This window comes from Gracilinanus agilis, chromosome 4, assembly GCF_016433145.1.
Source record: "Gracilinanus agilis isolate LMUSP501 chromosome 4, AgileGrace, whole genome shotgun sequence".
Taxonomy (NCBI): domain Eukaryota; kingdom Metazoa; phylum Chordata; class Mammalia; order Didelphimorphia; family Didelphidae; genus Gracilinanus; species Gracilinanus agilis.
Window position 1 is genome coordinate 389,916,930 of NC_058133.1, and position 17,016 is coordinate 389,933,945.

A 17,016-nucleotide genomic window follows, 5' to 3' on the forward strand; every position below is an offset into this window, starting at 1 on the left:
CACAGCCATGGGCTCTAATGAGAATCAAATACAGGCAGTCAACAGTGGTTATTGATCTCACTGTTTACAGAGTGTCGTACAAACTTCAGTGGGAGAGAGGAAAAAGGCAAAGGAGAACATAGCGATTATTATATTAAGATTTCACAGACAGTGATTTACTGGGCAGTTGCCAAGCAGACTTTTTTTTTTAACACAAAATTGCAAAAAAGGAGCAGGAGCAATCGGTAATACATCATTGTTATACTTTAAGACAGAGCACCAAAGTCAACTTTCTCAATAAATGCTAAATGGTATTATGCCTATGTGAAGAAGCTGTAAGACGGCTCTATCCTGGAACTTTTTATAATTATATAAACTAGGAAGTCAATTTGTTGATTCCATCTTTAAATGTAAATAAATGGTTCTGGAGGATGTCAAAATAGTCAAACCAATTCAAATTCTACAATAACAGCTCAGGAGTGAAATCCATTCACGGCCCATATCAACATCATAGAAGCAACTCTAAAATGATTCTCATTCAATCATTTACCTTCTGAATGGTCCTCTGTGCAGGATTTTTTAAAATTGCTTTTAAATGCCCTCTTTTCTCATAATTTTAAGGCTATGAAGACTTTTGAAAAGAATCCTTCAAATAGTCAGTCCTCTGTTTGGTATCTGTTATATAAAATGCTTTAACCAGTCTAGTGGGGATACTGGAGAAGATAATAACTTTTATCAATAGAATGTCTTTCTGGCATCAGCTGGATGATGAGCCTTTGGCCAAATAGACAACTGCCCTCCTTTCTTTTTTCTTTCATACATAGACTTCTTAACAAAGTTATTTATACCCGACACTTCAATTTCATCATAATCCTGACTCCTCAACTATTTGCAACTTGACTTTTACCCCCACTATTCTATTGAAATTACTCTCTCAAAAATCTACTGATGATCTCAGCTTTTCTTTACAGGGATTATGGAGTCAGGAACCAGTGTGGACTAAAGCTGCCATCATCATCGTCATCATCATCACCATCATCTTCATCACCATCATCTTCATCACCATCATCATCATCACCACCACCCCATCTTTACACAGCACTTTAAGGTTTATAGAGCACTTTGAATATATTATTGCATTTGATTTTCACAGCAAACATATGAGGCAAATGCTAATTTATTATTCCCATCCTACAACCACAGCACGTACAAGCATTTATTAAGCATGGGTCAGACACTATGCTTGACTTCCAGGATAAAAGAGCTATTTCTGCCTTCAAGGGGCTCACATTCTAGTGAAAGAAGAAAAAAAGAGAGTTTGGGGGAGAAGAGATGGGAGATGGGCAACAGGAAGACATAGTTTAGAAATGGCTGGAAATTGCCATAAATTAGAAGGATGATGCTTACATACAAAGGAGTTTTTGGGAGCCAGGCAGGATGGGGTAAAAACAAAGGTAGGGTGGCATAGTTGATAGAACTAGAGCACATGCCTGGAGTCAGGAAGACCTGAATTCAAATCTGGCCTCAGACACTTGCTAGCTGTATGACTTTGGGTAAGTCACTTAACCTTTTTTGCCTCAGTTTCCTCATCTGCAAAATGAATTGGAGGAGGAAATGGCAAGTTACTCCAATATATTTGCTAAGAAAATTTCAAATATTGTCATGAAGAGCTGCACACAACTGAAATGACTGAACAAAAAACAACAAAATAAGGATGATGATACAGATATAGATATAGATAAAGATTAAATGACTTATTCAAGGTCACACAGAGGGTAAGGAGCAAAGCCAGGTTGAAGTTCAGGAATTATGACTTCAAAGTCAGCATCACCATGGTTAGTCTTTTCTTTTTAATTGACTTACATACTTCATTGCTTTAATACATGATTCTTTTTTATTCAAAATATTTTATTCCTCCAATTATATGTAATATTTTAACATATGCTTTTCAAAATTATAAGATATGAATTATCTCTCCCTCCCTTCTCTCCCCCTTCTCAGAGATGATAAGCAATTTAATTTGGTATTATTATAAAAAACACACTTCCATATTGGTCATTAATACAATGATTCTTTTTTTATTTGAAGATATTTTATTTTTCCAATTACATGTAATAACAATTTTCAACATACATTTTCTGAAATTATAAGATCCAAATTGTCTCTTTTCCTCCCTTCACTCCCCCCTCTCAGAGAGAGTAAACAATTTGATCTGGGTTATACATGTACTATCATGAAAAACATACTTACATATGGGTCTTTAATGCAATGATTCTTATAGAAATATAATTCTAGCAGTCTTGTTACATCAGTTCTAAAAAGTTAAACAGAAACTGAAATGTAGCCTTTTCACAGTAATGCAACCCATTCCAATTTTAAGTCAGTTAAAGATTTGTAGACCTAAATTCTGAATAAACTTTATTTTACAATGAATGTAATTATCTACATGATAAATAACATTCTCTCTTTTTTTAAAACAGGAAATCACATTTAAACCTGACTAAATATCTTTGGATTACCAAATCACAACAAAGCACAGTTTATTGTTGTTGTTCAGTTGTATCTGACTCTTTATGACTCCATTTAGGGTTCTCTTGGCAAAAATGTTGGCGTGGTTTGCTATTTCCTACTCCAGCTTATTTTTACAGATGAGGAAACTGAGACAAACAGGGTTAAATGTCTTGCCCAGGATCACACAGCTATTAAGTATCTGAGGTCAGATTTGAACTCAGGAAAATGAGTCTTCCTGACTCCAGGCCCCAATACTCTATTCACTGAGCCACCTAGCTATCTGTACTTTGTATAATACTACGTATATTTAATCTATCAGCTTTGACTTTGCCAAATCTGTTTCCTCTTTTTCCACTGATACTTAATTTTTGGAATGACAAGGAAATATTTTTGATTTCTTTTTACTCTCATTTTTATCCTCCCTGATAATACCAATCCCATTAAATGTTCTAGGCTTGCAAGGCTATCTTTGATTGTCTTCTAATCAGATAACTTTTTTATATATTCCACTCACTTGCTAAAATAATTATTTTTCAATTTCATCCTTAGATTCAGATGATCTCCTAGCAGCAGGCAGAGAAATGCTGAGGATTCCGGTTTATGGGGCAGAACATCCCAGGGTAGGACAAGATCAGAGCAGAGTAAATAGAAAGCTTCTTTGGAAAGAACTGTTCCCTTTAGCTCATTCCTTCATATCTAGCATTTACTAGGTAAATGTTTGTGTATTTGATGGGAGTTGTTTTTATTTTTATCATAAAATGTTAGAGCTAGGAGAGTCTTAAGAATCATTTAGTCCAACACCTTCATTTTCAAAGGAAGAAATTTGTTCTGCCACCTATAAAATTACCACAGTGGTATTTTGAAATGATAAAAATACGCACATGCACACATATATAATACAATTCCTTAAATAGTGGTGACTTTCCAAACACATTAGAAGACCCCATCTGAATAACCATCACCTTCAGTCATAGAAAAGAGAAGAGCAGTAAGAGATGGCCAAATGAGGGTCAAGTGACTGACTTGCCAGGGTCACATAGCTAGGAAATGTCTGAGGTCATATTTGAACCCAGGACCTTCCATCTCTGGTTCTGGCTCTCAATCCACTGAGCCACCTAGTTGCTCCAACTCCTGGATCATCTTAAACAGAGTAATCAATTGGCATCAAAAATCCTGGGTTTTAAAAAAAGGAAGAGACTTGCCTATGATCATACCATTAGTATGTGTTGATGTTTGGACAATATTCCAAATTTTCCTGTGAAAGTCAATAAACTGTAGATGAGGCAATTCTGCCTTTCTTATATCCTCATATCTCTAGAAAGGGGTGTCCAAAAACTCTTAGTGAAGTTTTTAGTGGCTAACCACTTAAAACATCTTATTATAGCTTAACCTCATTGTTCCACAAGCAAGACACCATCTTTCAGCTCTGAGAATTCTCGATCTGGTTGTCCCTCATGCCTAGAATGTTCTCCTTCTTCCTCTCCAGCCACTGACCTCTCCAGCTTCCTTTAAGTCCCAACTAAAATCTCACCTTTTACAGGAAGCCTCCCCTAATCCCCTTTATTTCTGGTGTCTTCCTTCTGTCATTTTCTATTTATCTCATAAATAGCTTGCTTTGTAAATATTTGTTTACATGATATTTTTCCCATTAGATTGTAAGCTCTGTGAAGGCAGAGATTCATCTTTTGACTATTTTTGCATCTCCAGAGCTTAGCATATTGCCTGCTATATTGGAGGTACTTAATAAATATTGATTGATCGATTAAACTATTAAAGCTAACACTTTGGGGACAACGTGTATCTAGAGATGTCAGTGTATACACTTTTGTCATTGTTGTCCAGACCTGTGATTTTATTGGTCTCATCAAATTATCAATATGGAAACTTCTTCTACTCATGCAAACCATCCATGTATCTATAACTTAGAGTCTTAAGGATTTTCCTGAGACCCCCAAAAGTTAAGCTACATCCATGGTTTATCAGTCTATGTCAGAGGTGAAACTTGGCCTCAAGTCTTCCTGACTCCCAGATCAATCCTCTCATAGGATATACCCTATATAAATGTATATATACACACATATACATACGTAAATGCACATACACACATATATTTATATTTATATACATATATTTCTATTCTTTAAAGAGCTTAAAGTAAGTCTCCCAAGTCTCTATTCAGATTCTTTCTGAGTAAACAAATTAGCATTGTGAAAATGTGAGCTGAAGATTTTACCAAGAAGAATATATTTCAGTGCTTTGCGAAACCAAGGATAGAAGAAACCATATATAAGAGGATTGAATGTGGAGTTGAAATAGCCAAACCAGGTCAAAGCATCAAATAATACTGCAGGAGTAGAGAAATTTAAATATGGATCCAATAAAATTGTGAAGAAGCAAGGAAACCAGCATAACAAGAAGACGCCCATCACTATCCCCAAGGTTTTGGCTGCCTTCTTCTCTTTCTTCATTTGGCTACTTTGATTTTCAGGGATGGTGTTGATCGCACGAGCATGTTTTTTGGATACTGCAAAGATTTTGCCATAAATTCCTATCATCACAGAGCTTGGGGTGAAGAAGCCTGCCATAGACAAAGTGGTGCCCCAGAGCTTATTGAACATCACTGGACAAGAACTGGAACATGCAACAAGGACATCATAGCCTTCTATTCCATCAGCATATGCTTCAGAGAAAACCACCCCAAAAGCAAATGCTCCTGGTATTGACCAACAGACAAGCAACAACCTCTTCACTGCTGAAATGGTCATTTTAGTAGAATAATGCAGGGGGTAGCATATGGCATAAAACCTGTCTATGGCTACAGAACAAAGATGGAAGATCGATGTTATGCTTAACATCAAGTCAAAGCTGTAATGGATCTTGCAGAACAAAATTCCAAAATACCAGCAATTCTCCACAGACCGGATCATGCTGTAGGGCATAATGCTGAATCCCAGGAGAAAGTCGGTGATTGCCATGGAGAGGATGAGAAAGTTGGTTGGAGAATGAAGCTGTTTGAAATAGGAAATGGAAATAATCATAGCAAGATTCCCAAAAATAGTGATGAAGATAGCCCCAGAAATAAACAGATACATGGCAGTTCGAATACCTAATGACTTGTCATTCTCTGGACATGATCCATTTCCAAATTCTGAGCAGTCAAAGGCTACCTTCAGAAAAGTAAGAATATATAAAGCTCTGTCAGGCAACATTGTACATGTTTTATGCTTTGCAAAAATGCTTATAGTAGATTCTTAAATACAACAGACATTAACATGGTCAGATCAAGGATTTCAATTTTAAGATTTTATGAGCTTTTCTGTTGTTTCTCACCTTAAATATGTTTGCACTTTCATACAAATTCATCCTAACGACTATACATTAACAGGATTGCTTTTCAAACATTTGAAGATTTGTATTTTTAGTTATTCACTTTCACAGTACATATATATGAAATAGACATTCCATAAATTCTTGGTTTCTAAATGTGAGTCTAAATGTGATCAGATTGAAAAGTCAGAAGAATTCTTTGAGTCAAATATGATTTAGAAAAGGTTTCCTATCCCTTCTAATACCCTCTTTCAGTTGTATTATGTTAGAAGAGTTAGAGGCATCTAGATATTTTTTTTACGTTTGTATATATTTTTAAATTTTTTATTTTGAATATTTTCCCATTGTTACATATTTCATGTTCTTTCCCTCTCTCCAAACTCCCATAACCCTCCTTTAGCCAACGCACAATTGCACTGGGTTTTACATGTATCATTGATCAAGACCTAATTCCATATTATTGATAGTTGGACTAGAGTTATCGTTTAGTGTCTACATCCCCAATAATATAGGCATCTATATTTTATTTAGATGGTATTTATTCTGAATAAAAGGCCACATCTGCTGATTCATTCCTAGGTGGCATATATATTTCAAGTTGGAAAAGTTCATGTAAGTAGCCTAAACTTCATTGAGAGATAATATAAAATGTTATTTAGAGAGAGCCAGATTTGGAATTAGGAAGCCCTAGGTCTGACATCTGACAGTTACTAGCTTGGGTAAGTCACTTAGCCAATTTGAGCCTCAGGATCTTCAACTCAGTTCAACAAATTATTAAGAACCTACCAGCGAAGGAACTGGTACAGGTGCTGGGGATAGGAAAAAAAAATGAATGGACTCCTGACCTCAAAAGGCTTTCATTCTACTTATAGCACATACAGAGATAAGTAGATGCAAGTTAATTTCCGGAAGATAAGAGTTTTGAAGAGAGCTCGAGATTCTAAGAGGTGAGATGAGTAAGGCAAGGGACTTAACTAAGGCAAAGACACAGAGCTAGGAGACTATGATCTGTGAAGAGGGCATAAAAGTGGATAGCTATAATACTCACTTCATTGGGTTGATGGGAGGGTCAAGTCAGATACCTAGTATTATAAAGTACAGTCATCCCTTGCTGTATCGCAGTTCACTTATCATACATAGCTTCACTGTATTGCAGTTTATATATAAATAAAAAACAAATAAATTAAATTAAATTAATTAAATTAAGAAAGAAAGAAAGGAAGAAAGAAAGAAAGAAAAAAAAGAAAGAAAGAAAGAAAGAAAGAAAGAAAGAAAGAAAGAAAGAAAAATGAAAGAAAGGAAGAAAGAAAGATGTAAAATTCTATATCGCCTATTGCAGTACACTATTGGCTCATGGAATGAAAGGTGACCAACCACAGCTCTGTGTTCTGTATCCTGGGCATTGATTGGCTCAGTGACCTTTTTTTTTTCTTTAAACCCTTACCTTCAGTCTTGGAGTCAATACTGTGTAATGGCTCCAAGGCAGAAGAGTGGTAAGGGTAGGCAATGGGGGTCAAGTGACTTGCCCAGGGTCACACAGCTAGGGAGTGTCTGAGGCTCAGTGACTATTTGTTAATAAGAGTGTGGAAAAGGTTTATAGGAGAGTGGGAAGGATTAATAAAATCTCAAAAAAATATATAAATAATAAAATAAATACAATGCTACTATCACAGGGGTCTCTAGAACATAAATCCCTCAATAGGTGAGGGATCACTGTACTATATAAATATAAACTATCATAATCTTCAACACACCAGCGTTGGACAGATATTAAAGCCACCATGTTAAAGAATGACATAAGACAGAAAGATGGCTCAGAATGTCATAAATCTGTTACTTAGCCAGTGTCCTCAGCTAAGTACTTTTGTTTAAGTTTCATGAGAAAAGCCTGGGATAAGAGTAAGACCAAGGGTTGAGACAGCAAGGCAAGGCTTTCTTCCTCCTCTCTTCTGGCTTGTGGAATTCCCATGGGCTAAGCTTCAGCATTTTGTCTGTATTCTCTAAAGTGGCTTTGGTGAGTAAGCTAATGATGGAGCACAGATTTTTATACATATTTTATAGGGAGAAACAAAACTCTTAAGCCTATACTTTCTGCAGGGAAGGAAATGCACTGACTCCTAATGCACTCATTCCTAATTATAGTAAAAGAACTATCAGAAATCCATCTCATATTTTATTTAGCAACAAATTTTTTAACCGTTACCTTCCTTTTAAAAATCAATATGGTGTATTGATTCTAAGGCAGAAGAGTGGTAAGGTAGGCATTGGGGGTTAAGTAACTTGCCCAGGGGCTCACAGCTGGTGTCTGAGGCTCCATTTGAACCCAAGATCACCTGTCTTTAGGCTTGGCTTTCAGTCACTGAGCTACCTAGCTCCCCCTGTGATAAATAGTTTCAATGAAGAATAGCTGCTTGCTCATTGTCTTTGAAACTTTATAGGCTCTGGACATGTCTAAGATCCAGATCTCACACCATAAACCACATATCTGTCTGCTGTCCCTCTCCTCTCCAGTCTTCTACCCACATCATCCCAAAGCAAAGAAAAAAAAGGAAAGGAAAGGAAAGGAAAGGAAAGGAAAGGAAAGGAAAGGAAAGGTTTTTGGTGGATTTTTTTGCCTCACTGAGATGAAAGCTCTTGACTATCAATTCATATTATTTCCATATTTCGCAATAAAAGTTCATTGAGAGGAAAAAGCTGCCAAAACCCACAGCGTATTTGGCATTGCAGAAGCAGGCAATGGACCTTTTCCAAGATTCCAAATGGCAAAAGTTAAACAAAGATAAGGCACTTCCAAGAAGGAATAGATTACCTTAGTGAGATGCAAAATTCACAAGACTAAATTTAGATTTAGCCTTCAATAATATCCCATTGTTCCAGGGCATTTGTTGTACGAAGTTATAAATGAGAAACAGAACAAAAGCACAAGTAACCAAGGACTTTGTTAATGAAACTGAGTTTTTGCTCCTTAAGAAAAGCTCAAATAATAGAAACAAAGGCAGATCTGATCCAGCTAATGCCCTTTTCCTCACTTACCTGCTCCATTTCCAGAGAAGTGAGAGAAGAATTAATTCTCTTTTTTTCTTCTTATTTGCTTACCCACTATGAAATGACAACTCTTGAATTCAAAGAACTAAAAGACACAGGTCGTGGTGCTTTATAACTCAACAATGGATCTCCAGGGGATTGGACCTGAAAAAGCAGTATTTAGTATTCTTAAGTTTCAAAGGCTAAATCAGGGTCTGTCCCTGCTCTTCTGTCCTCTGAGGACCTCAGCATCCATCTCTGATTCATCTCTAGGTACACAGGTTTCCTGTAGGTAGTAGAGGCTGAAAGCCCTCTACTAGATGCGAGTTATTAAGGAAAACTCTGAATTAAAGTGGTGAATGGTAGTAGGAAGGACATTTTTTCCCTAGCAAAACTGTCAAGTCATACATAGGATAAATGCTTGAAATAAGAGGATAGAAGTAGAATGCCATCCCCTTCCCCCCGACACACAATATTTAATTTATTTTTTTAGAAGATTTTTCCGAGTTTACTTGATTCATGTTCTCTTCCTCCCCTCTTCTCTCCCCACTCCCAGAGCTGACAAGCAATTCCACTGGTTTATACATGTTTACTCAATAATATACATTATTACTCAAAACCTATTTCCATATTGTTTATATTTGGGTTTTTTTGGGGTTTTTATTAAACCCTTGCCTTCTATTTTAGAATTAATACTGGTATTGGTTCTAATGCAGAAGAGCAGTAAGGGTTAGGCAATGGGGATTAAGTGACTTGCCCAGGGTCACCCAGCTAGGAACCCAGGACCTCCCGTCTCTAGGTCTGGCTCTCAATCCACTGAGCTACTTAGCTGCCCTCCCCCCATATTGTTCATATTTGTAAAAGAGTAATCTTTTAAAAACCATAACCCCAAATTATATACTCATATAACCAAGTTGCCATCCTCTTTTTCACCCTTTTTTCCCTCTTACTTAAAACTCTGGAGAGTATTCCTTGCCCTGAGGTTACAACCTCATATTTTTTTATTGTAAAAATGATTAAGATATTACATATGAAAGAGGGGAACTTTTACTGGATTGGAGCAACAGGGTCCAATAATTGGTATTATGATTTTTAAAAATAAAAACGAAGCTCAGAAGCCTTCCTTACTATATTCTTCTGAGAGCTTGTGTGCTACAACTGGTCATATGTCATTGATTGTGTATTGCTTCTAAAATGTGAAAGTTACCTTTGTGATTTATAATAGCTTCCATTTATGTAGCACTTAAAGGATTACAAAGCACTTTCCTTAAAATAACCTTTAAAATCATAGTGCAGGCAGTATCAACTCCATTTTATATATGAAGAAAATGAAGTTCAGAGAAATCCGGTGATTTTCCTTTAGAGCCAGTAAATGGCTAAGTGAGGAGTTAAAACCTGGATCTTCTGATCTAGTGAATTTCCACAATGCCATGTTGACTCTCAGGAATAGGGATCTGGGGAAGAAAGGTAGACTTATCATGGATAGGGCACAGAAATAGCCAACTGACGACGTCAATGTCCTGTTTAGTTAAAAAACACATGCCTTGGATAGGAATTTTAATGTAACAAATTGAGAATTAAAAAAGAAAGGAAAACAACAGGAAAGACAAAGAAATACCTCCTGCCAGAGCAACTCATAACCCTAACCTAGTAATGTGAAAATATCTATAAAACTACTCTGAAAATAAAAATCAACAAAAGAGAGAAAGAAGAAATCAATTAATTCGACATAAGGGCTGGAGCTGTGGTTTCAATGATATGGGAACTTCCTAGAAGATGAAAAACTCTTATGAAAAACTTTGAAGTGGCACCTGTAACTTAAAGACTTAGAAAGTGGTCTATAGAGAATAAACGACTTGTCCTGGAAGGCCAAAGTTCAATCCAGGTCCTCCTGATGCCAACACTAACTAGTCTGTCCCACTGTACCACATTGCCACTGAATTGTGTATGCAACTCAAAAGAAAAAGAAATAAAAATGTCATATAAATATAAGGAATTTATCATAATTAAAAGCATTTTGTTTTCTAATCATTCAAGTTGTATTATTTATTGTGTAATCCTTATTTTTAATTTCATTATTTATTTATTGTTCATATATGTTAAATATATATTATATTTTTATTACATCATATTATATGCTATATATACTATATATTTTATATACAACATAAATATGTTATAGTGAATATATTAATTATAACTAATTCAATCATTAATTAAATTATTAATATTGAAAACTAATTAGTAGAAGATAAGTTTTTTTATGATGTTCTGAGTAAGGGCATGTTCTAAGATATAAAGGGATTGTGATGTCTCTCATAGGGAGGGTGCGCCCAGTCTGAAGAACATACAGATCCTCAAAAATTTGAAATATTTTATTGCTGGACAATATTTTACTCCAAAGAAATAAGACAGATTTTTAAGCTAACATACCGGAGCTCATACATCTACAGGAGAGCTAGCTATACACTATCACAACAGTGAATATTGAAACAATATTCACTTATTCTAGTAAAGCTGATCTCACTCAACTATTTTTGGTCATCTCTCATCTTTCAGAACTGCCTTCAGAACAAGAACTGCATAAGGAAACTAGTCTCAGTATTTTATAACCATCTCACTCTCTCTTCCCTTATCAACCACTCCCTCCCACCCACCACCCACCCACCCATCAAAAGACATAATATTTTGAACATCCAATTATTCATTAGATTTGACTCCAGTTGACTTTTGACTCTTTCCAAAAATCAACTCAACTCTTAAGGAAAGAAAATTTTCCATCATATGTTAGGTATACAGAAAAACATATATACAAAGAAATATATATATATATATATATATGTGTGTGTGTGTGTGTGTGTGTGTGTGTGTGTGTGAGTATATTTAAAGGTTCTAACCCATCTATCTAGAGTTGTAATTTATGAAATTTGCTAGAAATCACTAGAAAAACAGGAGTGAAAGAAGTGCAACAAATGGATATGTTTCATATGTTTATTGATTGTTCAATGGTAGGTCTGAGTTTGAATGGATGTTAGTAACTTTAACCAACAGTATGGCTGAGATTTCACAAAATTACTTTACTTTCCTGGACCTCAATTTCCTCATCTTAGTGCTAAGATAAACCCCTAATGTTCCTTCCAACAGTAATAGTCTATGATTTTATTTTTTGTCTTCTGACTACAGTTATGACTGAATTATTATTTGCTTTAGGTCCATGTAGCTTTAAATTTAGACTTTCTCTTCCATGTATAAAGCTAATAATAGATCTGGTTATTGAATTTAGTAATAGCTGATCAAAGAGATCTTTACATTTCACTATGGGCTCTTTTTCATTTGTAAATTATTTTCACTAATTTAGAAAAATTTCCTGGCCTTCATGTATAATTTCCATATAGCTAGTAGTCTACTGTTTTTAAATGTTTCAGAATATATCCCAAATGAGCTGAAGAAAATAGACTTTAAATGCCTGTTTGATGCCTGTTTTAGCCAAGTTTCTGTGGCAAGTGCTCAATTTTCTCAAACCTGAGTTTGTTCTTCTGCATTCCCTTAGGTTGTCTCTAAAAAATAAGAAAGCCAAGAGACGATGTACTACAATTTGGAGCTTTGTGGGGGTTAGGGTGCAAAACTTATCATTATAATATTGCAAGCATTTGTTGAATAAATATCAAGAAATTTTATGAATAGTATATTAAATTATCCCAGAGATAAAACTATTTTTTTAATTTGAAAGAATTTTGTGGAACAATAATCTTGGGAAACACCATTGATCTAATCAAATATGACAAAAATTTTATGCCCCAAATACAAAACTATCAAGATTTTTTTAAATGTAGGTTTGAGTCTATCATTAATGATGATCTTCACTCTAAATGTAGATTGTGCCTTAAGATAGTAGCTGATTCTATGTATCTCTGAATTAAATTTCTTTTGGAAAGGCTAAAGATTCTGGAAGTTATATTTCTTATGTGCTGAGATAAAAGAGAGATAACAGAAGCCAACTAGGCATTTTGCCTGCTTCTACAACCAAGCGAAAACTTCTATTCAGCAAGTGGCTAGCGGACCACAATCAGAATATGTCTGCTCTCTAGAGACATTTCTTTAACATGTCATCATGACTCCAGGAAGAAAAGGCTTCTTAGCTCCTCCCAGCAAGCTGATGGAATCTATACATGTACCAGACCCTGGATATGCAACATCATAATTAGTAAGATATTTAAAGATTAAGCTTTTATTAATAAAATTTGAATATGTCCCCAATTAAAACTTTCATATAAACAAACTAAAAAAAATGAACATGGAATTTTCTAAATTGCTTGAAACTCTTGCAAAGAGACTTCATGAATTTTGAATCCTTTGCCAGAAATTTAAAAATGCAAAGTCCTTTATTTAGTTTGCATAAATATCAATGACAATTTAATTTTTATTTACATGATTTTTTGCCTGAGTTTCAACCAAAAAATATGCAGAATTGGCAGGTAGGTTTGAAAAATGAATTCACTGATTTTGGAAGTGCAGATAACAATGTCCTTCCTTCATTTAAAGCTATATAAAGCTATATAAATCTATATAAAGCTTCATTTAAATCTATATGAAATAAAATTTTAAGTGTCAAATATTGAAACAAACTGAACTTAATACCAGGCCTTCAAATTACTGTATCATGGTGCTAAATTAAGATTTTTTAAAAAGAAGTATATTTAAACACATTGCTCTCACTGAAAATGGTATAAATACTCATCTTTATGTTAGAAAAAATGTTTTATACTATGGACCAAAATAAAAATATTTTTGTTGTTTCCTCCATCTTTATCTCATTTTTTATCTTTTTCTTTTATTTTTTATTATCTTTTTTAAATAATTTTTATTTTTTAGAAAAGTTATCATGGTTATACGATTCATGTTCTTACTTTCCCCTTCACCCCCCGACCTCCTCCCTCCCCACCCCCCCATAGCCAATGTGCATTTCCACTGGTTTTAACATGTGTCATTGATCAAGACTTATTTCCAAATTGTTGATATTTGCATTGGTGTGGTAGTTTCGAGTCTACATCCCCAATCATGTCCTCCTCAACCCATGAGTTCAAGCAATTGTTTTTCTTCTATTTCCACTCCTGTAGTTCTTCCTCTGAATGTGGGTAGCGTTCTTTCCCATAAATCCTTCAGAATTGTTATGGATCATTGTGTTGCTGCTAGTACAGAAGTCCATTAATTCTATTTTACCACAGTGTATTGGACTCTGTGTACAATGTTCTCCTGGATCTGCTCCTTTCACTCTGCATCAATTCCTGGAGGTCTTTCCAATTTACATGGAATTCCTCCAGTTTATTATTCCTTTTAGCGCAATAATATTCCATCACCAGCATATACCACAGTTTGTTCAACCATTCCCCAATAGAAGGGCATCCCTTCATTTTCCAGTTTTTTTCCACCACAAAAATCACGGCTATAAATATTTTCATACAAGTCTATCTCATCTTTTAAATTACTTTTTGGAAGTATTTTATAATCCACATATAATGTTATTAAAGTATTACATTTATATGATTTTTATTTATACATATAAGTATTTATAAGGGCATGTGCTTTTTTTTTACTGTGGACATATGATTTAAAAAGTTTGGGAAGGTATATGTATCATCCTTTTAAAATTATGATAGCTCAGGTATTTCTTAAGAAGATTATTAAAGAATAAGTCACCCTTAGTTTTTTACTTAGGAACTCTAGAGTAAGATCCATTATCAATTTAACCTCCAGATTTTTTGTAAATACTGTACATTTAATGAATGAAAGTTTAAGTGTGGTTCATTTTGACTTTCTAAGTGATAGAATTATAGCTGAAATTCAATACTATGTATTGGTTCTAAGGTAGAAGAGTGGTAAGGGGTAGGCAATGATGGGTCAGTGACTTGCCCAGGGTCACGCACATTTGGATCCAGGACCTCCTATTTCCAGACCTGACTCTCTATTCACTGAGCCACCTAGCTATCCCCTTTCCTTTTCACTTTTGATATAGATTCATTTGGCCTCTATAATCTTTTCATTACTATAATTTTCAATTCCTATAAAATATCAATTATCAAACTACATGAAGTACATTCAACTCATCTATGACATAGTAGGGAAATTCTAGGAAATCATCCAAAACCTGTTCCCTGGGATGTGAACCTGGATCTTCTTGATTACAAGTCCAGTTCTCTGCCCACTATGACATACTCACATATCATGCTTCATGTCTCATGTTCTTTTCGTGCTTTTAATGTCAAATGTCTCATTTTGGGTAATTATGTTTTAATTCTACAGAAATTCTACTCTGACACTTCAGCATGGATTAGAGATAGCTTGAAGGTTGTGCAAATGAAAATCAAGTTCTGGTAGCTCCTACCAACCTAAAAAGGCTTAATAATTCCACTGACAGATTTTATTCTGATCATCAGAAGGCCAGCCTAACTATGTTCAAGAGGATGGTGTTTTTTTTTGTTTGTTTGTTTTGTTTTGCCTCAGCAACTAACCAAGATCATCTACGGACACATGATATTTTTTGACTAACATGTCTTTTTTTGCAAAACTTAAAAATTATTTATCTTTAGTAATTATTTGAAGGAAATAATAAATATCCCCAAATTCTATTTATAATCACAAGTAAATAATATGTCATATCCCATAAGTCACTTGGGAGTAGCTCTATTATGATGATTTGTGGAGGAGAGGCTCATCCGGTGCCTTTTCCAGCCCATTCCTAATATTCCTTTAGTGTACTGGACATCATTAAAACAATGTGCTAGATAAAGCAGCTTTTTTTTTTCCTCTAGCAATGTTTGAATCCTGCCTCCACCATTACTTACATTACCCTAGGCAAGTCATTTAACCTCTGAGCTTGTTTGCTGATCTGTAAAATGTAGATAGTAGAAGAAACAGAACAAAAACATATGATCGATCACATATTTCAATGGGGATATGATTGGGGTTTTGATGTTAAAAGATCGCTCTATTGTAAATATAAATAACATGGAAATAGGTTTTATACAACGATACAAGTATAACCCAGTGGAATTGCTTGCCACTGCTGGGAGTGGGGAAGAAAAAGGGATGGGAAAAATTATGAATCGTGTAACCATGGGAAAATATTCTAAATTTTTAAAAATGTATATAGTAGAAACAGTGATAATAATAGTGTTTACCTCACAGGATTGTTGTGGGGACCAAATGGAATGTGTTTTGCTTATATTCAAGGACAAGATAAACACTTCCTAGCTATGTGACCCTGGGCAAGTCATTTTACCCCCATTGACCAGCTCTTACTGCTCTTTCTGCCTTGGAACCAATATACAGTGTGGATTCTAAGACAGAAGATAAGGTTGTTTTTGTTTTGTTTTGTTTTAAGCATTTTAAAGTGACCTATATCTAGGGATGTATGAAGCTTCACAAATTATCAAAGAACTTTGTGCTCCTCTTATGTGCTACCCTAGACTTTTGCCCCAGAGCATTCTGAAACGGTTATTGTTGCTATTTTTTTTCTATTGCTACTTTGTTTGCTATCATCCTGTTTTCACCAAGATGGAAAATAAACTGATACTTGTCTTTTTTGCGTATTGGCAGAGACAGAGTGTCCCTCACATAGTCAGTACATCCTGCTAAGTACTTAGGGGGCAAGGAAAGAATCATCGCATCCTTTTTTATTGGATTTTTCTATTACCATACTTTTTTCCTCCCTCCTCACTTTGGCTGGTCCATGTGAACTAACTCGACACTTAAAGGAGCCTAAAGAACACCAGGAACACTGTAGTGGATGGACATCACTAAAAACATTGCAAAAATGCATGAGTGTGCACCACCAATATATTCTAGTCCAAGAACTTCCAGAAAAAGAATGGAAAGTCAGGGACAGAGAAGTAGGGAAGAGCTAGATATGGAATTTCCTGCCTGGGGCTTCCCCTTATTTTATATATATGATGTTCCCCTTTCTCATGTGAGCGCCTGGAAGATTAGGACTGGCTTTTGCCTATTTTTGCATCCTTAGCACTTGGCATAATGCCTGGCAAAGGTCACAAGAGCTTCATAAATGCTTACTGACTGATGAAGCTGAGTCCAGTCTTAGAAACACATCTTTCTCCTTCTAAGGGAGAACATGATTGTCACCCAACTGGTTTCATGCTTGTATTGACTGGAGCCCCAACT

General features: G+C 35.1%; 1 protein-coding gene across 1 annotated transcript; it reads right to left on the reverse strand.

Moving 5' to 3' along the window:
- Window positions 1-4,661: 4,661 nt before the first annotated feature.
- LOC123247183 (trace amine-associated receptor 2) lies at window positions 4,662-8,859 on the reverse strand. Its single transcript, XM_044675984.1, has 2 exons — window positions 8,851-8,859; window positions 4,662-5,657 (listed from the first exon to the last, which is right to left on the reverse strand). Exons 1-2 carry the CDS (start codon window positions 8,857-8,859, stop codon window positions 4,662-4,664), a joined length of 1,005 nt encoding a protein of 334 aa, XP_044531919.1.
- Between the last annotated feature and the right edge of the window lie 8,157 nt (window positions 8,860-17,016).